The sequence below is a fragment of the Phaseolus vulgaris genome, chromosome 11, assembly GCF_051622355.1.
Source record: "Phaseolus vulgaris cultivar YP4 chromosome 11, ASM5162235v1, whole genome shotgun sequence".
Classification (NCBI taxonomy): domain Eukaryota; kingdom Viridiplantae; phylum Streptophyta; class Magnoliopsida; order Fabales; family Fabaceae; genus Phaseolus; species Phaseolus vulgaris.
In genome coordinates, this window is record NC_143508.1 from 45,209,340 (window position 1) to 45,226,281 (window position 16,942).

Sequence of the window (16,942 nt, forward strand, 5' to 3'; positions counted from 1 at the left end):
AATATGTTAGGCTTAAAAATTTTAATAAGGCGAATAAACTTTTTCGGAAAATTTAAAACGTTTTGTCATAAAATATATTGTTTAAATAAATGACATAAAAAAAATTCTTGTTTTAGTTAAAGAAAATAAAATTTAGTTTTTAGTTAAAAAACTAAAAATTTAAAAGTATTGAAATAATAATTTTATTTATATTTAAAATTATAAAATTTCAAATTTCATGTCTAAATTTAATTTACCCTATACTTTCATATGCCTTTTTTCCTACCTCCAAACGTCTCCCTCACTCTCTCGTCTCTTACCTTTGTTTTCTATTTTAAAAAATGTTTTGTTGAGATAGGAATTTGACAATCAGATAACAATTGTAATGTAATATTGTTGAAAGACGTAATAAAAAATAATATAAAATCTTTACATTTCATATGTACTTAACCACTGTAGTATTGAAGATATGATTACTTAGTTTCAGTAACCACAATTATTCTACCAACAAACAACCCAACCCATGGAAGACACTCCAAGGCTCACTAGAGACCCTCACTTTCAAGGAATGAATTTAGAAGAATACTCTCATTTTTAATAACTTTAAAAAACAAAGAGACAAGAAAAATAATATAGTCAATTCAAGTTTAATTCAAACTAAATTTAAGAGGAAGGAAGAGGTCTTATTTAAAAATGCATAAGCTCCTTATACTTGTTGATGTGGAACTAAATTGTACAAGGTGCAGTTACACATTCTCTAGTTCCACATCCAACAATTTTTTGTATCAAACCTTTATAAGTAATAAACTTTGGTAGATTTGTTCTTGGCCATGTGGTGATTCGTCATATGTTGACCTCTTTTGTAGAGTTTTTGACTCTCCAATTAAGACTAATTAGGATGATAAAATTGATTTAGGAACTAGGATTTTAACCATCCAATTTACCCTAATTGAAGGTCCACTGTACTCATACTTTTTACACAAGAAATCTACTATACAAAATATTCTACTTCTTTGTAATATTTTTTGTAATTTTTTAAAAATTTATTTACAAAACTAACAAGAAAGAAGAGAATTCTATTAGATGTCCTCCATCACCAACATCAACCACCACAACTGGAAGACACATAAAAAAAACTTTTTCACATATAATTAACAATTATAATGTTAAAATATAATTATCCACATCAACATATGTAATCATTTGAATTTTTTGTTTTGCATTATGACAAACAACAAACATTAACCACACAGCAAACAATACACCACGCCTTCAACACTACCGAGACAAAATGGGGAAACTGAAGAGTAGAAACGAATGAATAAACCCAAGACAATCATAACGAAAGAAACCCAATTTTAATTTTTCTCTGTAAATACCCCCAATTTTTTAAAATCGTTCAGGCTTTAGTTTCTTATCCACACTCTCTTTAGTTTCTTAAAATTCTCCTTTCTCTGTCACTTCTCTCTCATTACTTTATCTTTTCCTTTATTATTTCTCACCGCTCTTTCCTTTCTCATTATTTAAACATGCTTAAATATAATACCATTTTAATTGAATTTGTAATTATCGTTAAAATCAAAAAATATCCAAAGCTTACTTTCATAAGAACTTTTAAAATACACTTTACATATAATAAAAATTAATTACCATATTGAAATTAAGGATTTAAAATTTAAAAGTTAAATTTCATCCTACATGGAGAATGTTGAGTAATGTTCCCCAGGATTCGGTAGGGCCTACATCAAGCACAATGCATCATAAATTAAAATGAAATATAAAAAAGGCCTCAAATAATATTTTATGATATAAAACAAAGTGGCAATACTCATTAATTCCATTAATAAGTTAAGGAAATGTCAGATGTCAGAATTAGGACAGGTGCAGCACTATGCCCTCCGCTACCAGAAGTCTGAGAACGCATTATCAATTCTTCAACAGGAACAATGTTTGAAGATTGATACTGATACGGGGCCACTGACTGTTTCTTACTTCAATTACTCAGTTATGCTCCGCCACATGACGCTCAACCAACCAACCAGATGTACGCAACCAACATGTTGAGTGGAGCAACATTTAACCAGAAATACAGCCAATGACAGTGATTAGTACAGTACAACTTATTTTCTTCTGTTTAGGGATTCCTACTCAATATACAATATATATCTCTATAACTAAATTAAATATTAAAAATAACATTATCTGCACAATGGTTTACAAGATTAATGATAGAGACGTTTTTTCAATTCAACGCAAATGAAGCCGGTTAATCAAATAAAAGTACTGCGAATAATCAGGTATGAGTATCCTAAAGGAAAAGAAATAGTACAGAACATGAAATTCGACATAAATAATCTGTCTTATATTTCAAAGCTGCATATTATTAATCTAACGCAAAGAATGTTAAAATTTGGATAAAGTACCGATATGTAAGGACCACAACATAAGATTCGAAAAAGCAAGCATCAGCCAAGATTCGTCAAAGCAACCATCACCCAAAAGGTTGAAGATAGAGTAGAAAGCACAACACAAAATTAGTAAGAATATATAAAGAAGCATCAAACAAATTCTACAAATATGCAATTATGCATGCTACAGCATAATTTGGAAGGAAAGGGTATAGAAGAATCAAAATAGTTGGGTAAGCCAGGCTCAGTTCCAGAGAAAACAAAGAATGGATGCATAATCCATATCCAAAAGATCAAACTGCTATTAAGAATTGAGAAATGTCATCCTCGTAGATTTAGGATAGCATTGTTTTTGGTTCAACTCTGGAATCAACCTCTTGAAAATGCAAGTTAATCCTGCCCGAATGATTGATCCAATAACCCCTGGACCCTTGTCAAGAAAAGAACTTATGCCACTTCTAATCTTGTTAGACTTAAGAATTCATTGTTTGCCAAACCATATATTAAAAGGATTTGGGTTACGAAGAGAAGCAAAAACATAAGAAAGCAATGATGTTCATCAATATCAAGCTTCTTTGTCGTTATAAACAAAATATCTGGCTAAAGTAAAGAGTGCAAAACAGTATGTTCTTCATCCAGCCTCCACATTAGCAGTCAATAATCTCATGCCAATACACAGAAGATGATGCTAAGGCCTTCGTCATCAACCACAAAAACAATCTAAATCCTATAAGATGAGAAATAACAGCATCAATTCCTTGGAGTTCGCAATTTCACAAACCAACACTGGGTACAAGGTGGTCTGACAGACACTTACTCAAAGCCAGACAATGAAAAGACGATAATGCACAATATTAAAGGAGTAAGAGAACTACAGATTAAAATTAAGTAGATTTCAAGAGTATAAGCAACCACTGACAGTGAACAGCCATCTAGTGAAATAACTCGCCACTCTCCTGACAATAAATTCATACAGCACACGCCTGATACAATTAGACAAAGAGTAGTAATTCCATTCAAGTGCCCAGAAATGGGAAATACAAAACAGTAGAGATACATCCAAAGCCTACTTAAGTTAAATATGGACAGTACCAAGATTTAATGACTGGCAGGATGTAATTAGAAAAAGCTATATATGATCTTAAAAAAATTAAGTATAGCTATATTAACAATGATAAAATATTAAATGCACTAACATACAATGTTAAAATTAAGAAGTATAGCTACATAACAATGATAAACATACAAAATGTAGCAATTTAAAAAAAATATAGCTAAATCAACATGTTACTAATTTAACTAAAGAATATAAAATATTAAAAGCTTAATAATACCAATAATGAAAATTGGAGATGATGTAATACCAGAAATTTCAAGTAACAGGAATCAATATTAATGATGGAAAAAAAACATGAAAATGTCACTCACAGCATACATGCTGAGTGGCTAAAATGGAGAAAAATATTTAAGGTTACTTATGACAACAAAATAACGACCAAGCTCAAAGATTATGTTTTTTATACCACCATAAAACCAGATAAACTTATATGGGGTAAAAGGAAAACAAGGATATTAATATCAATAAAAATAAGGCTTTTATCCAAGTCCATTAATGTCATCAGATCCATGAAATTGACTTTAACTGGTGGGATAAGATTTTATTATTATTGAACAATTTAAAATATTGGAATATTGTCGTGAAAACATATAATATATAATATAAGATAAGAAGTTAATAAACTTGCATCTTACATTTCACAAGCAATTGATAAAGTTGAGAAACAAACACGGATATATTGAGAGGGGAAGACAATCCCTAAAAATTTACTTTATTTGGAAAGAAAATTATTTAACCAGCACTGAAAGTAAACACTGGTGTATCCCAAATAACATCTAATCTCATCAGTCATAATTTTTTTTAAAATAAAGCAAACGTAATTGGTTTACCCACAAGCGTTTTAGTATGGGTTCCATTGACAATGAAATACACATGCTTCAGAGAACATCACCAATTCCCATTATCAGAATTATTTTGCAAAGATACAACGAGTATTCCAGGCATAGCTTTTGAGTAAAATGGTCACTATTATAAATTACCAGAACATGTTTACAATCCCCAGTGTAAGAAAGAAATATTACTATATTGCTTATTGGATGAGAAAATTGATATACCACTAGAAATTGTGAACGCCACTATAGTTACATTACTTGCATTTTACAATGATAATTATTAGATAGCCACGCATCAAATATACAGTATAAACACTCCGTTAGAAAATAATTATACACTTGCTGACGCCATTTCACTTACAACCTGACAAACATTATATAAAGTAAATTATTACAACCTGACAAACATTATATAAAGTAAATTATGAGAATACCATAGCATCAAATCAACATGACTAAAACACTGCATTAGAAAATATTGTAAACATAAACAATTGAAACAACCGCAGCATTGAGCAACTTTTGTTAAAACTAACCACAGGAAAATGTGACTAAGTACAAACTCAGCTAATAAAATTACCATAATCCAGAACTATATAATTAAAACAAAGGCTGTAACAGCCCAGATGATCCATCTAAAAGTACAAAACTAGTCTATCTCAACTGGTTTTAACTAATAACATTCATATGAATCAAGGCTTAAAAGGGGGACAGATGAAGTCAAGAGACTGTAAAAGAACAGGCTAACACATTCATTACACCAGAGTACATAGTCTGCAATTCACGCAATCACCAGAGGCACAAAGCATCTGCACCCAATAAGCGATGATACACCTGAATCAAACATCCATCCAACTCAATTCATCATTTCACAACCATCATCCAAAGAGCATTATTATAATATAAAAACAAGAAAAGAAAAAAAAAACAAATCATTGCTCACCCTTTTGTCAGAACTACATGAACAAACAGCCCATGTCAAGGTACCATGTATGCGTAACCAACAATATAGTTTGTAAGATCAATAAACAAACACAACCACCACGAAATTATGAATGCAAAGTGAAAACACAAATACAAAACATATGCAACAACATAATATTAATAGAGAAGCTGGGGAAGACAAACAAAAGAATACAAAAAACTACAAACAAGATGAGTGCTAGCAAAACGATCAAACTGCAATATCAGGCCACATATGATAATCCAAGTTATTTGGAACATAAATTAAACCAGCACCTAATAAACTTTCATTCACGTATAGTAATCAAAACATAATAAAAAAACAAAAAGAATAATATAAAACAGAACAAATTAGAAGGCTGAGTTGAATTACACGCTAGATTTCATTGATATGCATCTCATCACAAGCTCACGAACTATCAATATTGAATTTAGCAAGCTAGTGTTGCATAAGAGAATCACAGTATTCAATGTTCGGTTCACAACCACAAATCTGCAACATGATCCCCAACAACACAAATCATTTAAGTATGTTTCGGTCTAAAAAACATGAACAATACACAATCAAAAATTAAAACAAGGCAAAAGAAAACCAACAGTATTCATAACATACACACCGAACAGATAGACACATTAAAAACCAAGCAGTCCACACAGAAATATAACGGAAAAGAAAACATATGAACTAATTGCATTTCAACCACACAACCTTCAAAGAATTTCAGAAACATGAACAAACAATTTTACCTCTTTAGTAGTACGGAGGCACATTCGGATACATCGAACCAGGTGGAACTCTAGGCACAGGAGAAGCACCAGAAGGAGGATGATGCTGGTTCTGGTATCCAGCCGAAGCTGATAAACCATAATGACCACCCTCCGGATATCCTCCACCGCTTGCAGGCATAGCCCCAGAACCCGGCAATCTATACAAAGAACCAGCACCACCACTAAGACCCCCACCAGCTCCTCCAAGCGCACCACCAACACCGGCACCTCCAACAGCTCCTCCTAACCCACCTGCAGCACCAAAGCCCGTCGAGCCCGGCCCACCATATCCACCATAAGGCCCACCCATCCCAGCACCGTATCCTCCAGCACCGGCCATTGAACCGGGTACGGGATTGGACGAATTCAGAGGATGATTATGGTTACCCAACGGAGGCTGTCCACCAAAACCACCATACGAACCCAACGCAACCGGTCCTCCATACTGCGGGCCGCCATACTGGCCCGGTCCAGACCCTGCCGCAGGAGGCATCCCCATTCCAGCCCCCACTCCATCCCCATGACCGTGCTGAACATTCCCATGCGCCTGACCCGAATCTGGTCCGGCTCGCTTCCCCTGCTTCCCATCCGTTATCGCCAATTTACAACTCAATTGCCTTCCTTCCACAGTTTTCACAGGATCTAATAACGCAGCTTGAGCCCCTTCAGGAGTCTTGTAAACAAAAAGCGCAAACCCTTTTGATTTTCCAGTTTGTTTATCAAACCCTAACGGTCCCTCTTCGATCTCACCATACACAGAAAAATGCGCGAGGAGCTTATCAGCCGGGAGGTCCGGCGGCACGTTGGCCACGTAGATCTTCCTTAGCGCAACATCAGCAGCGTTAGCGTTTGACGCGGAGTTTCCCGCGGCAGCCAGCTGCGTGACGGTCACTCGCCCGTCGATGCGCTTGCTGGGTTCTCGCAGGGCGAGGATCGCGCCGTCCACGTGGCGGAAGGTGACGAAACCGTAGCCCTTGGACTTGCCGGTTGCCTTGTCGACGATTACAACAGCCTCCTCAAGCTCGCCGTATGCGGAGAAAAGCGAGCGTAGCCCGTCGGTGGTAGTGTCCCACCCGAGGCCGCGTACGAAAAGTTTCCGCTGCGACACATCGGGGTCCGCGACGGCGCGCACGGAGGCGAGCACGTCGGCGTGGCGCGCCACCGCGTCCTGGAGGATGTCGAGGAGCTGCTCCGGGGTGAAGCGCTCGATGAGCTTACGCGCCTCGGAGGGAGAGAGTTTAAGCGGGTCAGAATCACCGAAACCGTTCTCATCAAGCTTGCGCTTCTTGGTCAGATCCATTGCGATTGGGATTGGAATTTAGAAGAGATTGAAGATGGAGTGTAGGAACGGTTAAACCCTAACCTAACCCTAATTTGGCGCTCTTCTTGGAAAGAGAGACTGATACTGAGTGAAGAGAGAAAAAAGAAAAAGATATTTGGGAATATATACCCGTAGTGAATGTTGGGCCTTTTTATAGGCCCAGTAGACACTGGCTGTGTTTGGGTTGCGTTCAATGTAAGATTTTTAAAATATTTTTATTCAAAAATATTCAACACATATATTAATGCATTGGATAACACTTTCAAATATATTACTAACAAATTAGGTAAAGTAACAATTTCTTTTACAATCTTAGATTCTTGATTTTAAGAAGTTCATGCTTTTGGTTTAATTTTATATTTACATAATTTTTTTAGTTTGATTTTTTTGAATCTTAAATTTAGCGTATTTATTTAAGATATCATCAAGAATTAATTAAATTAATAAATAGTAATAAAAATTAAATGCATGTAAAACTTTTTATGGAGATTTCTAACAAAAGTATAAAATATGATAAATCGATTTAAATTTTAAGTCTTTTATAAATTAAAGTATTTTTCATTGAATTTTTATTATTTATTTTTTCTATTGAATACTCAATAATTTTATATTTTTTAATTCAGTCTCAACTGTTTAATATTTTTTTAACGACATGATTGTTATGTTATCTTAACATTAACAAAATGTGAGATTTTATAATTAATATAAAATAATATTATTGTTAAAAAAATATTTTTATTATTTTTATTAAAGATGTGATGGATAATAAGATCATTGTACAACGATTAAGGGACAATCATCCCTACCACCATTGATGTAAGTGAGAATAACAACCTTTTGTTAGCCACCATGTTTTCAATGAAAGCAATGAAAGTTACTTGTCATTTTACATTAATCGTAATATCGTTTTATATTGACCACAAAACCTCACATATATTAACACGGGGAGACAAGTAAGCAAAATGACAAAACAAGATAACAACCACGTCACCCAGTTAATTAAAAATTAAACGTCAAGGATTCAATTAAAAATATAAAAAATTGAAGTACATAATAAATAAATAAATAATAGAACTCAATTGAAAACACTCAAATTTATGAGAGACTTGGAACTTAATTAAACCTATTTTTAAAATTCTGATCACTTAATGAATTAGTTGAAGTAGTAGGCTAGTACTACCCATTGAAAAACATTAGCTTATTTATATTAAATTACATAAATTCTAATATATATATATATATATATAAATATATATATATAAATATATATATATGTGTATATATATATTATGAAAAGAAAAGAAAATAAGAAGAGAAAGTTGAATTGTGTTTTTGAAAACTTGTAGGCACTTTTCACAAATGTTGTCTGTTTTGGGAAATATTAAGATGATAGTTTTATATGTCAAGTGGTTGTGAAGTAAATCAAACAAAGGTTATGTATGTATGAATAATCCATTAATAGTAAATCTATTTGATAAAGTGTAAGAAATTCAACTTTAGTACATAACAAATATGCTTGTTTAAACATTTTAGTTGCACTTGTTCACTCAACGACTTTTGTAAGGATCTAGAAAATAACCTTAGAGTAAAAGTGGTATATTTTAAATGATACCTGAATATTTTATTATTAAAAGAAAATGACATATAAATAGAAAATTCAGTTATTCAGGTTTCATTTTAAAATAACCACCATCTCTCTAAAAGTTTCTATTTTCATTTCTCTCCCTTCTCTCTAAGATTCTGATCTCCTCGTTCATCTGTTTGACGATCAGAGTACGTCGTTAGACTCCTAGCAGCGACTGCCTTGTACCCTTTTCCTTTCCTCTCCTTCTCTCTATGATTCTGACATCCTCGGTTATCAGTTTGACGATCGGAGTTTGTCATTGGACTCCTGGCAATGAACTGCCCGATCAAAATCCTAAACAGAGTAAGTTCATTTTTGGTCCTTTTCTTTGAGTCAAATTTTGAACATGATAGGGCTGTCTCTACATGAGTTTTACATGTGACTCTTTTAGTTTTAGGGTTAATCTTTGTTAACTCAAGGTCCTAGTTATATAGTTAGATTTTGATTAGGACTCTATGGTGCAGGTTAATTACCTTTAAGCTTTTGGGTAGATTTGGAGGCATTAGCTAAAGTTCAGGGAAGCTAGTCTTATTAATTTCAATAAAACCCTAGGTTAGAAGATTTTGGATGTGGAGGTGACGTTTGTTTTTGCTTGCAGGATTGTCTCTTTTGAAGAGTAAAGTAATATATTGACTGGAATGGTTGATTTTGAATCTTTTATATTGATTTTAAGGTGAATAATTTGTTGAAAGTGTTTGTGATTGAGAATTGAAAGTGTTTGAATGATAATATAAATGAGTTGAACTGTTCTTTTTGAATATTTTGTTGAATTACTTAAGTGAGATGTTTGATGAGAAGTGGTTGTGTGATTTCAGATGATGATTGATTTAAAGAGCATATATTTGGAATTAATTATGTGTTTAAGTAAAGTTTGAGATATATTTGGATTGTTTAGAAAGTTTAAATATGAAGTGATTGAGTGGTGCATTGATATGTTAAATGATGTATGTAATGAGGTTCAAGTGTGATCAAGACGTAGTATTTTCAGGAAAGGAAATACCATGTTGAGATTGTTATTAGGGTGTATTGATTTGTGAGTGTCCTGTGAATGAGACGATCCTGACTCTACTGATATAATGAAATCACATAGATGAAGTTAATCAGTTGGTGAGAGTCGAAGGAGGTCCATTTGGCTAAGTCTGAGGTTTGAAAGAACTTATCAGAGCATATCAAATGGATTTACCCTGTCATATGAAGATGATGAGATGATGAGATATTGATATAATTATGTGCATGGTTGTGTGGGTTTCACATCAGTAGTATGACAGGTGTAGGTCTCTGGATGCTAATTTCAATACACGAGTCTTCCGGAAGTAGAGTCAAGTGTCTATGTGTTGTGAGTCAGTAAAAGTCTCACATATGAAAGATGAATTTTATGAATGTAATAGACACTTTTTTGTTTGAGAAATCATATGAGAATTGATGAATTATGCTTATTAATTTGAAATTTAAATTATATCAAAACTTTTTATATAGATAGCTTACCCTGTTATTTGTTTGTGTTTGTTTCTTTATCTGTGATGATCATGTTTTACACGGGAGTAGATAAGATTGCAGGTAATAGAGCTCCTTAATGAGCAGCTGGAGAATGAGATAGTTTTATTTGAATGTTTTGTTTTGTTGTTAAAATTTTTGATGTATATATTAAATCCCTATGAAGAGGGATATTTCTTTTGAGATACACATATGAGAAAGTAGTATATGTTATTTGTAATTAGATATTGCTTGTTTTACTTTTATTTCATTATATATGGGTAAAATTATGGATGTCACAACTTTCCTTCTATGTTGATACAAATACAAGTAAAGTGTAGTATAGAGAAGTACAGAAAAAAAAGAATTCACACAACATTTTTATATTGATTTGTTTGTCACAATAGATTACGTTTATTTCTTTCTTAAGTAGCATATTGAGTTCTAATAAGCATACTAATACTGCAAGAACAAAGTGAGAATTATTTGGGCACATAGCCACTTTTGGCTAACCCCTTGAGTATTTTTTACCAAAGTGACTCCTGGATAACCCCTTGAGTATTCTTGATCCAAGACACTCCATGCGTAACAAGTATTCTTGACACAATGCGCTTTTAACTTAATGAGTATTCTTAACATAAGTCACTCATAGCTTAACGAATATTCTTTCAACTTGCAGCCACTCATGGTTGCCCCATTCAAATATTCTTTCACAAGTCACTTTTTGTTGCTCTCGTTCAAGTATTCTTTCCACAAGCCACTTCTAGCTTAGACAAGTATTCTTTCATAAGCGACTTCTAGCTTAAATAAGTATTCTTTGAACAATAGCCACTCCTAACTAATAACCGAGTATTATTTGCAAAACAACCACTCCTGGATGTAGAGGTTGCTTAAGTGGAGATCAAATTATCACGTTCTTTTGCTAACTAGAGAGGTTGACCTTTTGTTGATGGATATAAGATTGATACTTTCTTCTAGCTTACTGAAATGAATAGTAATAGTGCTCTCTTGAAGTTGTTTGTTGGCTCGAAAATTTTAGAAGTGTTTGTAGTCTTTCACTTTCTTCTTCTCTTTGAGTTACTTTATATATGCTTTGAAGAAAGTATTCTATGGATTTATTTATAGTCATTGAATAGCTTCAACTCTTTTTAGATGTCCTTTTTGCGTCTGACGAACTTGATTGAGTATGATGCATTAAATGCACTCCATACAACATTAAATGCTTTATTATTCTTTTACGTAATCTACTTAATAACTGAATATGGTTATCTTTTCCTGGGAGGTATGCCTTGGCCTAATTTTTTTTCATACGAGGTAGACAATCTTTCTAGAGTTGTCAATGCTCAATGTAAGGGATTTTTTGAAAAAAAACAACTCGAAATCCAAGAGATCTTTCATGTCGATTTTAGTTTATACCTTTAACGAATCTCTTTGATAGATGGACATTCCCTATAACACAGAATAAGCATATATGCTTATGTTAAGTACGATGTTAGCTTACTTCTATTCGCTTATCGTCTGATTATATTTGTTCCATGTTAAATGAAAAACAAAACTAGATTGTTGAGTGTTGTATCATTTAAGAGACACAACAGTTGTGTTTTACATGATTTGTTATTTCACTAGTGCATAAATGACATTTTACATAAGTTCTATGAGCCATTTTACACCGGTGCAGATGTGGGCATTGTAAAATGTGAATTACATATAACATCGATTAAGCCACCGATGTTATATGTAGCCCCATCTTATACAGGTTACTCGAGCCAACCGGTGTAATATAGGGGCTTAAAATGTCCAATGGGTAAGCTCATATATGTCAGCTTACCCATTGCACATTTTAAGCTCTTATATTACCCGGTTGGCTCGAGTAATCCCTGTAATATACAGCCAAATTTGAATTATGATCGAGGTCACATATTACACCGGTTAAGGTAATAACCGATGTAATATGTGTCTCTAAAGCACATTTTTTAGTGAATTGAGCCCTATATTACACCGATTATGGTCATAATCGGTGTAAAATGTGTCAGTTTTTTTTATAAATTTAATAAAATATGCTTTTTCTCAAATTTACAAACCTATAAATATAAAAAAACCATAATACTAGCCATATTGATTTGTATATGCAGAGAAATATAAAGATTGCTATTGAAACTAATCAAAATTGTATAATTTACATCTAATGAAAATGTACATATGTTAGAAAGTTACAAATCATTGCATGTTACAAATCATTGCATGTTTTGATTTCTAACTTGTAGAAAGTACTTAACCCATTCCTGGCGAATTTCTTCAAAGACTTTTTGTGCTTAGTGGCGCGAAATCTTCAAAAAGCTGAGAAATGTATGAGTATATTAGTGTTCATACTAACTTTAAATATCCATAATGAGAAGTTAGATCATTTAAAATCACATAATACCTGCTCCCCAGAGTCTATAATCCTCACACGTGCTATGATTTACATCCAATGCATCACATAATAACTAAATTCAAAGTTTCCTTGTTGCTTATTACACTATAATGAAATATCATTAACAATTAATTTAATTGAACTAAAAAAGTAAAACTTAATAGTTTTAATGAAGAAGTGAATAACCTTAGGATAAATCCAACCTAGAGTTTGTGATGATGAAGTGGACATACCCGTAAGACACTGCATACATTGATTGCACGAAAAAAATAAAAATCATTAGTAATTCACAATAAATTATATGACTTACAATAACATATTTTTGTACTACAATCTTCATATCTTGACTCGGTTTTTCTATGCAGTGAACAAAACCAGACAACAGAGTTGTCAATGGGGCAAATAAGCATCAATTGACAGTGAGACCTACTATAAAACATTTCATTAGTCATTTTTATAATTATGTAAATTTTAAATGTAACAAGTTTTACTTACCCATTTATAAAAGGAGCAAAATAAAACATTTTTCTTGATGTTTGAATCCATCTTTGAATGTAAGTCTGACAATTAAGTTTTTTATTCCCAGACTTCTGTATGGATTGGGGCTTAAGGAAACCATAAGTATCAAAATTTTCCATGTTGATAATTATTTGATTTATATACCTACATTGTTAATATAAATATGAGTGACACGATTCATGAAACATCATTAGAATAAATAACATGTAATTATTAAAGGTACTTACATCATCCATAATTGAATAACTGCAATGTTCAACAATTGATTACCCTAGATGATTTCAAAGACATCTTGCATGGTTATGTACAATATTATACCACCATTATCAACCCCAAATAATGTGGCATCCCAAGGAATCATACAAGAATTTTAAAACATTTGATGTGAAACCCCAACCAACTCTTGGATTGGGTTCACATACGGTTGGACTTGTGGTTGGATTTGAGGGCTTAAAGGAACACAATTGGTTCATTTTGTCTCATAGCAGAGTCCTGTAAAACATAATAATAAATATAAAGTATAAATCTAAAAACCACTTTAACACTAATAACCCTTAATGAAATATACCTGATAATTTTTTAAAATGGTCTTTATCATATGTGTAGGCCATGCAATAAATGTTCTAAATGCCTCTCCACCACTGTATTAACCTTTGATGTGGGCACTGAAACTGCAACAGATGCATCTCTAACTTTTACAACCACCACTCAAGAAAAATCATTATGCATGGGCACGATGTGGATGGTTGAACATTCTGGATACACTCTGCCAATGGCCACTACACGAGGAGGATTTTAATCAACACATAACTTGCACTGATAAGAGGATTCAGTGTTATCATCTTCAAAGTCCTCCATATCACAACTACTTTTGGTGTTAGCTCAACCACAAGCATAAATTACATCCATTGGTTCAACTGGATTATATCTTTGCTCGAATTCAGCTATTAACTCTTGAGTAACTTGTTCTTTTATGCTCTTAGTCAGTTGTCCAACCAGTCTCTCTATCAATTGTGCAGCTAATTGATTCATCATCTGTTAACTGGCATTTTCAGAAAAACTAGGTCGAGAAACTAATCTAAATATTATCTAACACCAACACCAAAACTAGTCGTGCGAACACGCTCAGGGTGTTCTTCAATGCCAATGGCCACGGTCAAGATGTCATCTCGACCTTTCGGAACAAAACTTCCCTATGATCTTTGCTCCACTAGCTCATTCTATAAAAAATAATACAATGTGTTAATATAATAATATATAATGATAAGTTTGTAACACTAAAAATATGACAAGTAATTATGAACTTACAATACGCTGAGAAATCTCTAATGATTTCTCATATGTCATATAGTCCCCTGGTTTAGTTCTAGCCAACTTTCATTTCTCATATTGACTAAGAGGGGATGGAGGATAGATAAGTTCAGCATAACCAAATTTTGCTTGTTGTCTTTTTAACTTTTCTTCTATTATTCTTCTCTCTAAAACAAATCATAACCTCCCCGAGACAGTCTGTTGGGGATAGCATTTTTTTGTGCAATCATCTGAGATTTCTTCCTCTTTTCTTGTAAGTACATCGTACACATAAATTATGAATTCCATGATAAGATTTAATAACATATATAATGAAATGTTCACCAAACTCCCGTTTGGGATCCATTCGACTTTGAACAAATTGAGACCATGTCTCTTCATCTATAGAATAATTTTCACAAGGAGACTTGTCCTTGTATTTACCAAAGATGTAATGAGTTGTCAAATTTATCTTGAATTGCCTCCATTTTTGTAGTTACTGAAGACATTATTTTGCTCTGAACCAAATTCGAAGTCTCAAACTCAATTTGTCTACAAATTATAATAAAAAAAATCATTAAAGTATGTAAATTCAATAGACAAATAATTTAATAACATTTAAATAAATAACTTACTCAAATATCCTTCCATATGAGATTCTTGTCTACTTCTGATACGTGGTTCCAGTCAGGGGTCAAGATAGAGAACTTAGATCGAGCTAAGACTCCCAAATAACTTACAAATTGAGTCTGATTAGGGTGTGATACCTTGTCAGTTTGAATGTTTATTTGAACTGGAACCTTATTACTACCTATACGCCTGATCACAAGAATTCTCAGTCATGTTGGATCCCTAGTCTTCCTTGATGACTCAGTCATGTGATCGACCTACAAAGAATAAAAACAAGTTTAAGATATATATTTAAATTAAATAAAACAAATTAATTTTAAATATAAAAGCTAATAAAAAAAATACTTGATTTCTATTATGGAAGTGTTAAAATGTTCTCCCATATTCCTTCATTGTGATCATGCGTTGTAGCATGTACTTCATCTACATCATTTTCGTTATTCAAAGGAGGTAATTGTCTTGAGAATGAAGATTTCTCCACAGATTGGACCCTTGAGTCATCATGTGGATGAACATCATGTTCAGTTCTCCCATGTATGACAATTGACAACCTTTCATTAGAAGGATCTATCACATAAAATACTTGTTTTGCTTGGTAAGCCATAATGAAAGGATCTTCCCTCCATGCTCTTTGTAAGATCAACCAAAGTAAAACTTAAATCATCTACAAATTAACCCATTTACACTTAAATACAGGCACTACAAATTTGGCGTAGTCAACCTCCCACGTTTCTTCAATTACTCCAAAGTAACTTAGAGTAGCCACAATAAGATTATTGTCTTTAGAACTAGTAAAGTGCATAGGCTCTGCCTTAAGGGTAACACTGCTATTCTGCATGGTACTTTTTTCATCTTCAGTCTTTCTATAAAAAGACATCATAATAATATCGTACCCAGTCCATGTTATTGCATCAAAGTTAGGTCCTTGTTTTAACCATTTCAATTCCTCAATATTAGAATCTTCTTGACCAATTTTATCTTTAAACCATTTCAAGAAGGTCTTGTTATACTCAGTCAACAACCATTTCTCATTTGCACGAGGGTTCATTGACTTTAACAACATCTTGTGTGCATCTATATAACGAAGAGCATCATCGGTGTTGTTCAAAATATACAAATGTGCTTGGATAACTTCATGTTGGTCTTTCTAAACCACCCTCACACCTCGTGTGCTTTTACCTTCACACATTGTTTCATGCCTGGACTGATACAATCCAAGTAGCCAAGAAGATGACGAAGGACTCAAGAGATAATTCACACTGTGAGCAATCATCTCAGCAATCAAGTCAAGACCCCATCAAATATCAGACGAACCTTACCAAAAGAAGAGTTGAGCATAGACCTGAACACCAAATGTTCTTTCTTATGATCTTCTTAAAAGAAAAAAACATGTTTGTAAATAAATTGGACTCACTTTGGGGGTCTAAATAGCAAAATAGGCTAGAGTAAGTTCACATGGCATAAAAGGGAGTGTAATTAGTGAAGTAGGCTTGTATCAAGCCCATTTTTTCAAGACAAGGCATTTAGGATTAGGAAGATTGCCCTACCTTCTAGAAGACCTAGCCAAGGGGCGGTTTTGACCTTGGTCAACCCTCCTTGGCCAC

At 33.3% G+C, this 16,942-nt stretch overlaps 1 protein-coding gene and 1 pseudogene across 5 annotated transcripts; both read right to left on the reverse strand.

The window, feature by feature from the left end:
* Nucleotides 1-2,928: 2,928 nt before the first annotated feature.
* Nucleotides 2,929-7,516, reverse strand: LOC137828357 (RNA-binding (RRM/RBD/RNP motifs) family protein). 5 transcript variants are annotated; one of them, XR_011083864.2, is made up of 3 exons: nucleotides 6,048-7,494; nucleotides 3,028-3,370; nucleotides 2,929-2,987 (listed from the first exon to the last, which is right to left on the reverse strand). XR_011083864.2 is itself a non-coding variant. In XM_068634921.2 (2 exons), exon 1 carries the CDS (start codon nucleotides 7,366-7,368, stop codon nucleotides 6,052-6,054), a length of 1,317 nt encoding a protein of 438 aa, XP_068491022.2. In that variant the 5' UTR covers nucleotides 7,369-7,494; the 3' UTR covers nucleotides 2,929-3,370; nucleotides 6,048-6,051. The 5 variants fall into 5 exon arrangements, 4 of the variants coding, with proteins under 4 accessions (XP_068491022.2, XP_068491042.2, XP_068490992.2 ...); XM_068634921.2 differs by having other exon boundaries at nucleotides 2,929-3,370; XM_068634941.2 differs by lacking the exons at nucleotides 2,929-2,987; nucleotides 3,028-3,370 and adding an exon at nucleotides 4,453-4,701 and having other exon boundaries at nucleotides 6,048-7,514.
* Nucleotides 7,517-13,390: 5,874 nt separating this feature from the next.
* Nucleotides 13,391-14,765, reverse strand: LOC150023282 (uncharacterized; annotated as a pseudogene).
* Between the last annotated feature and the right edge of the window lie 2,177 nt (nucleotides 14,766-16,942).

Excerpts from the sequence above, each read along its gene's own strand:
- LOC137828357 (XM_068634921.2), bottom strand. The coding sequence starts at position 7,368 with ATGGATCTGACCAAGAAGCGCAAGCTTGATGAGAACGGTTTCGGTGAT.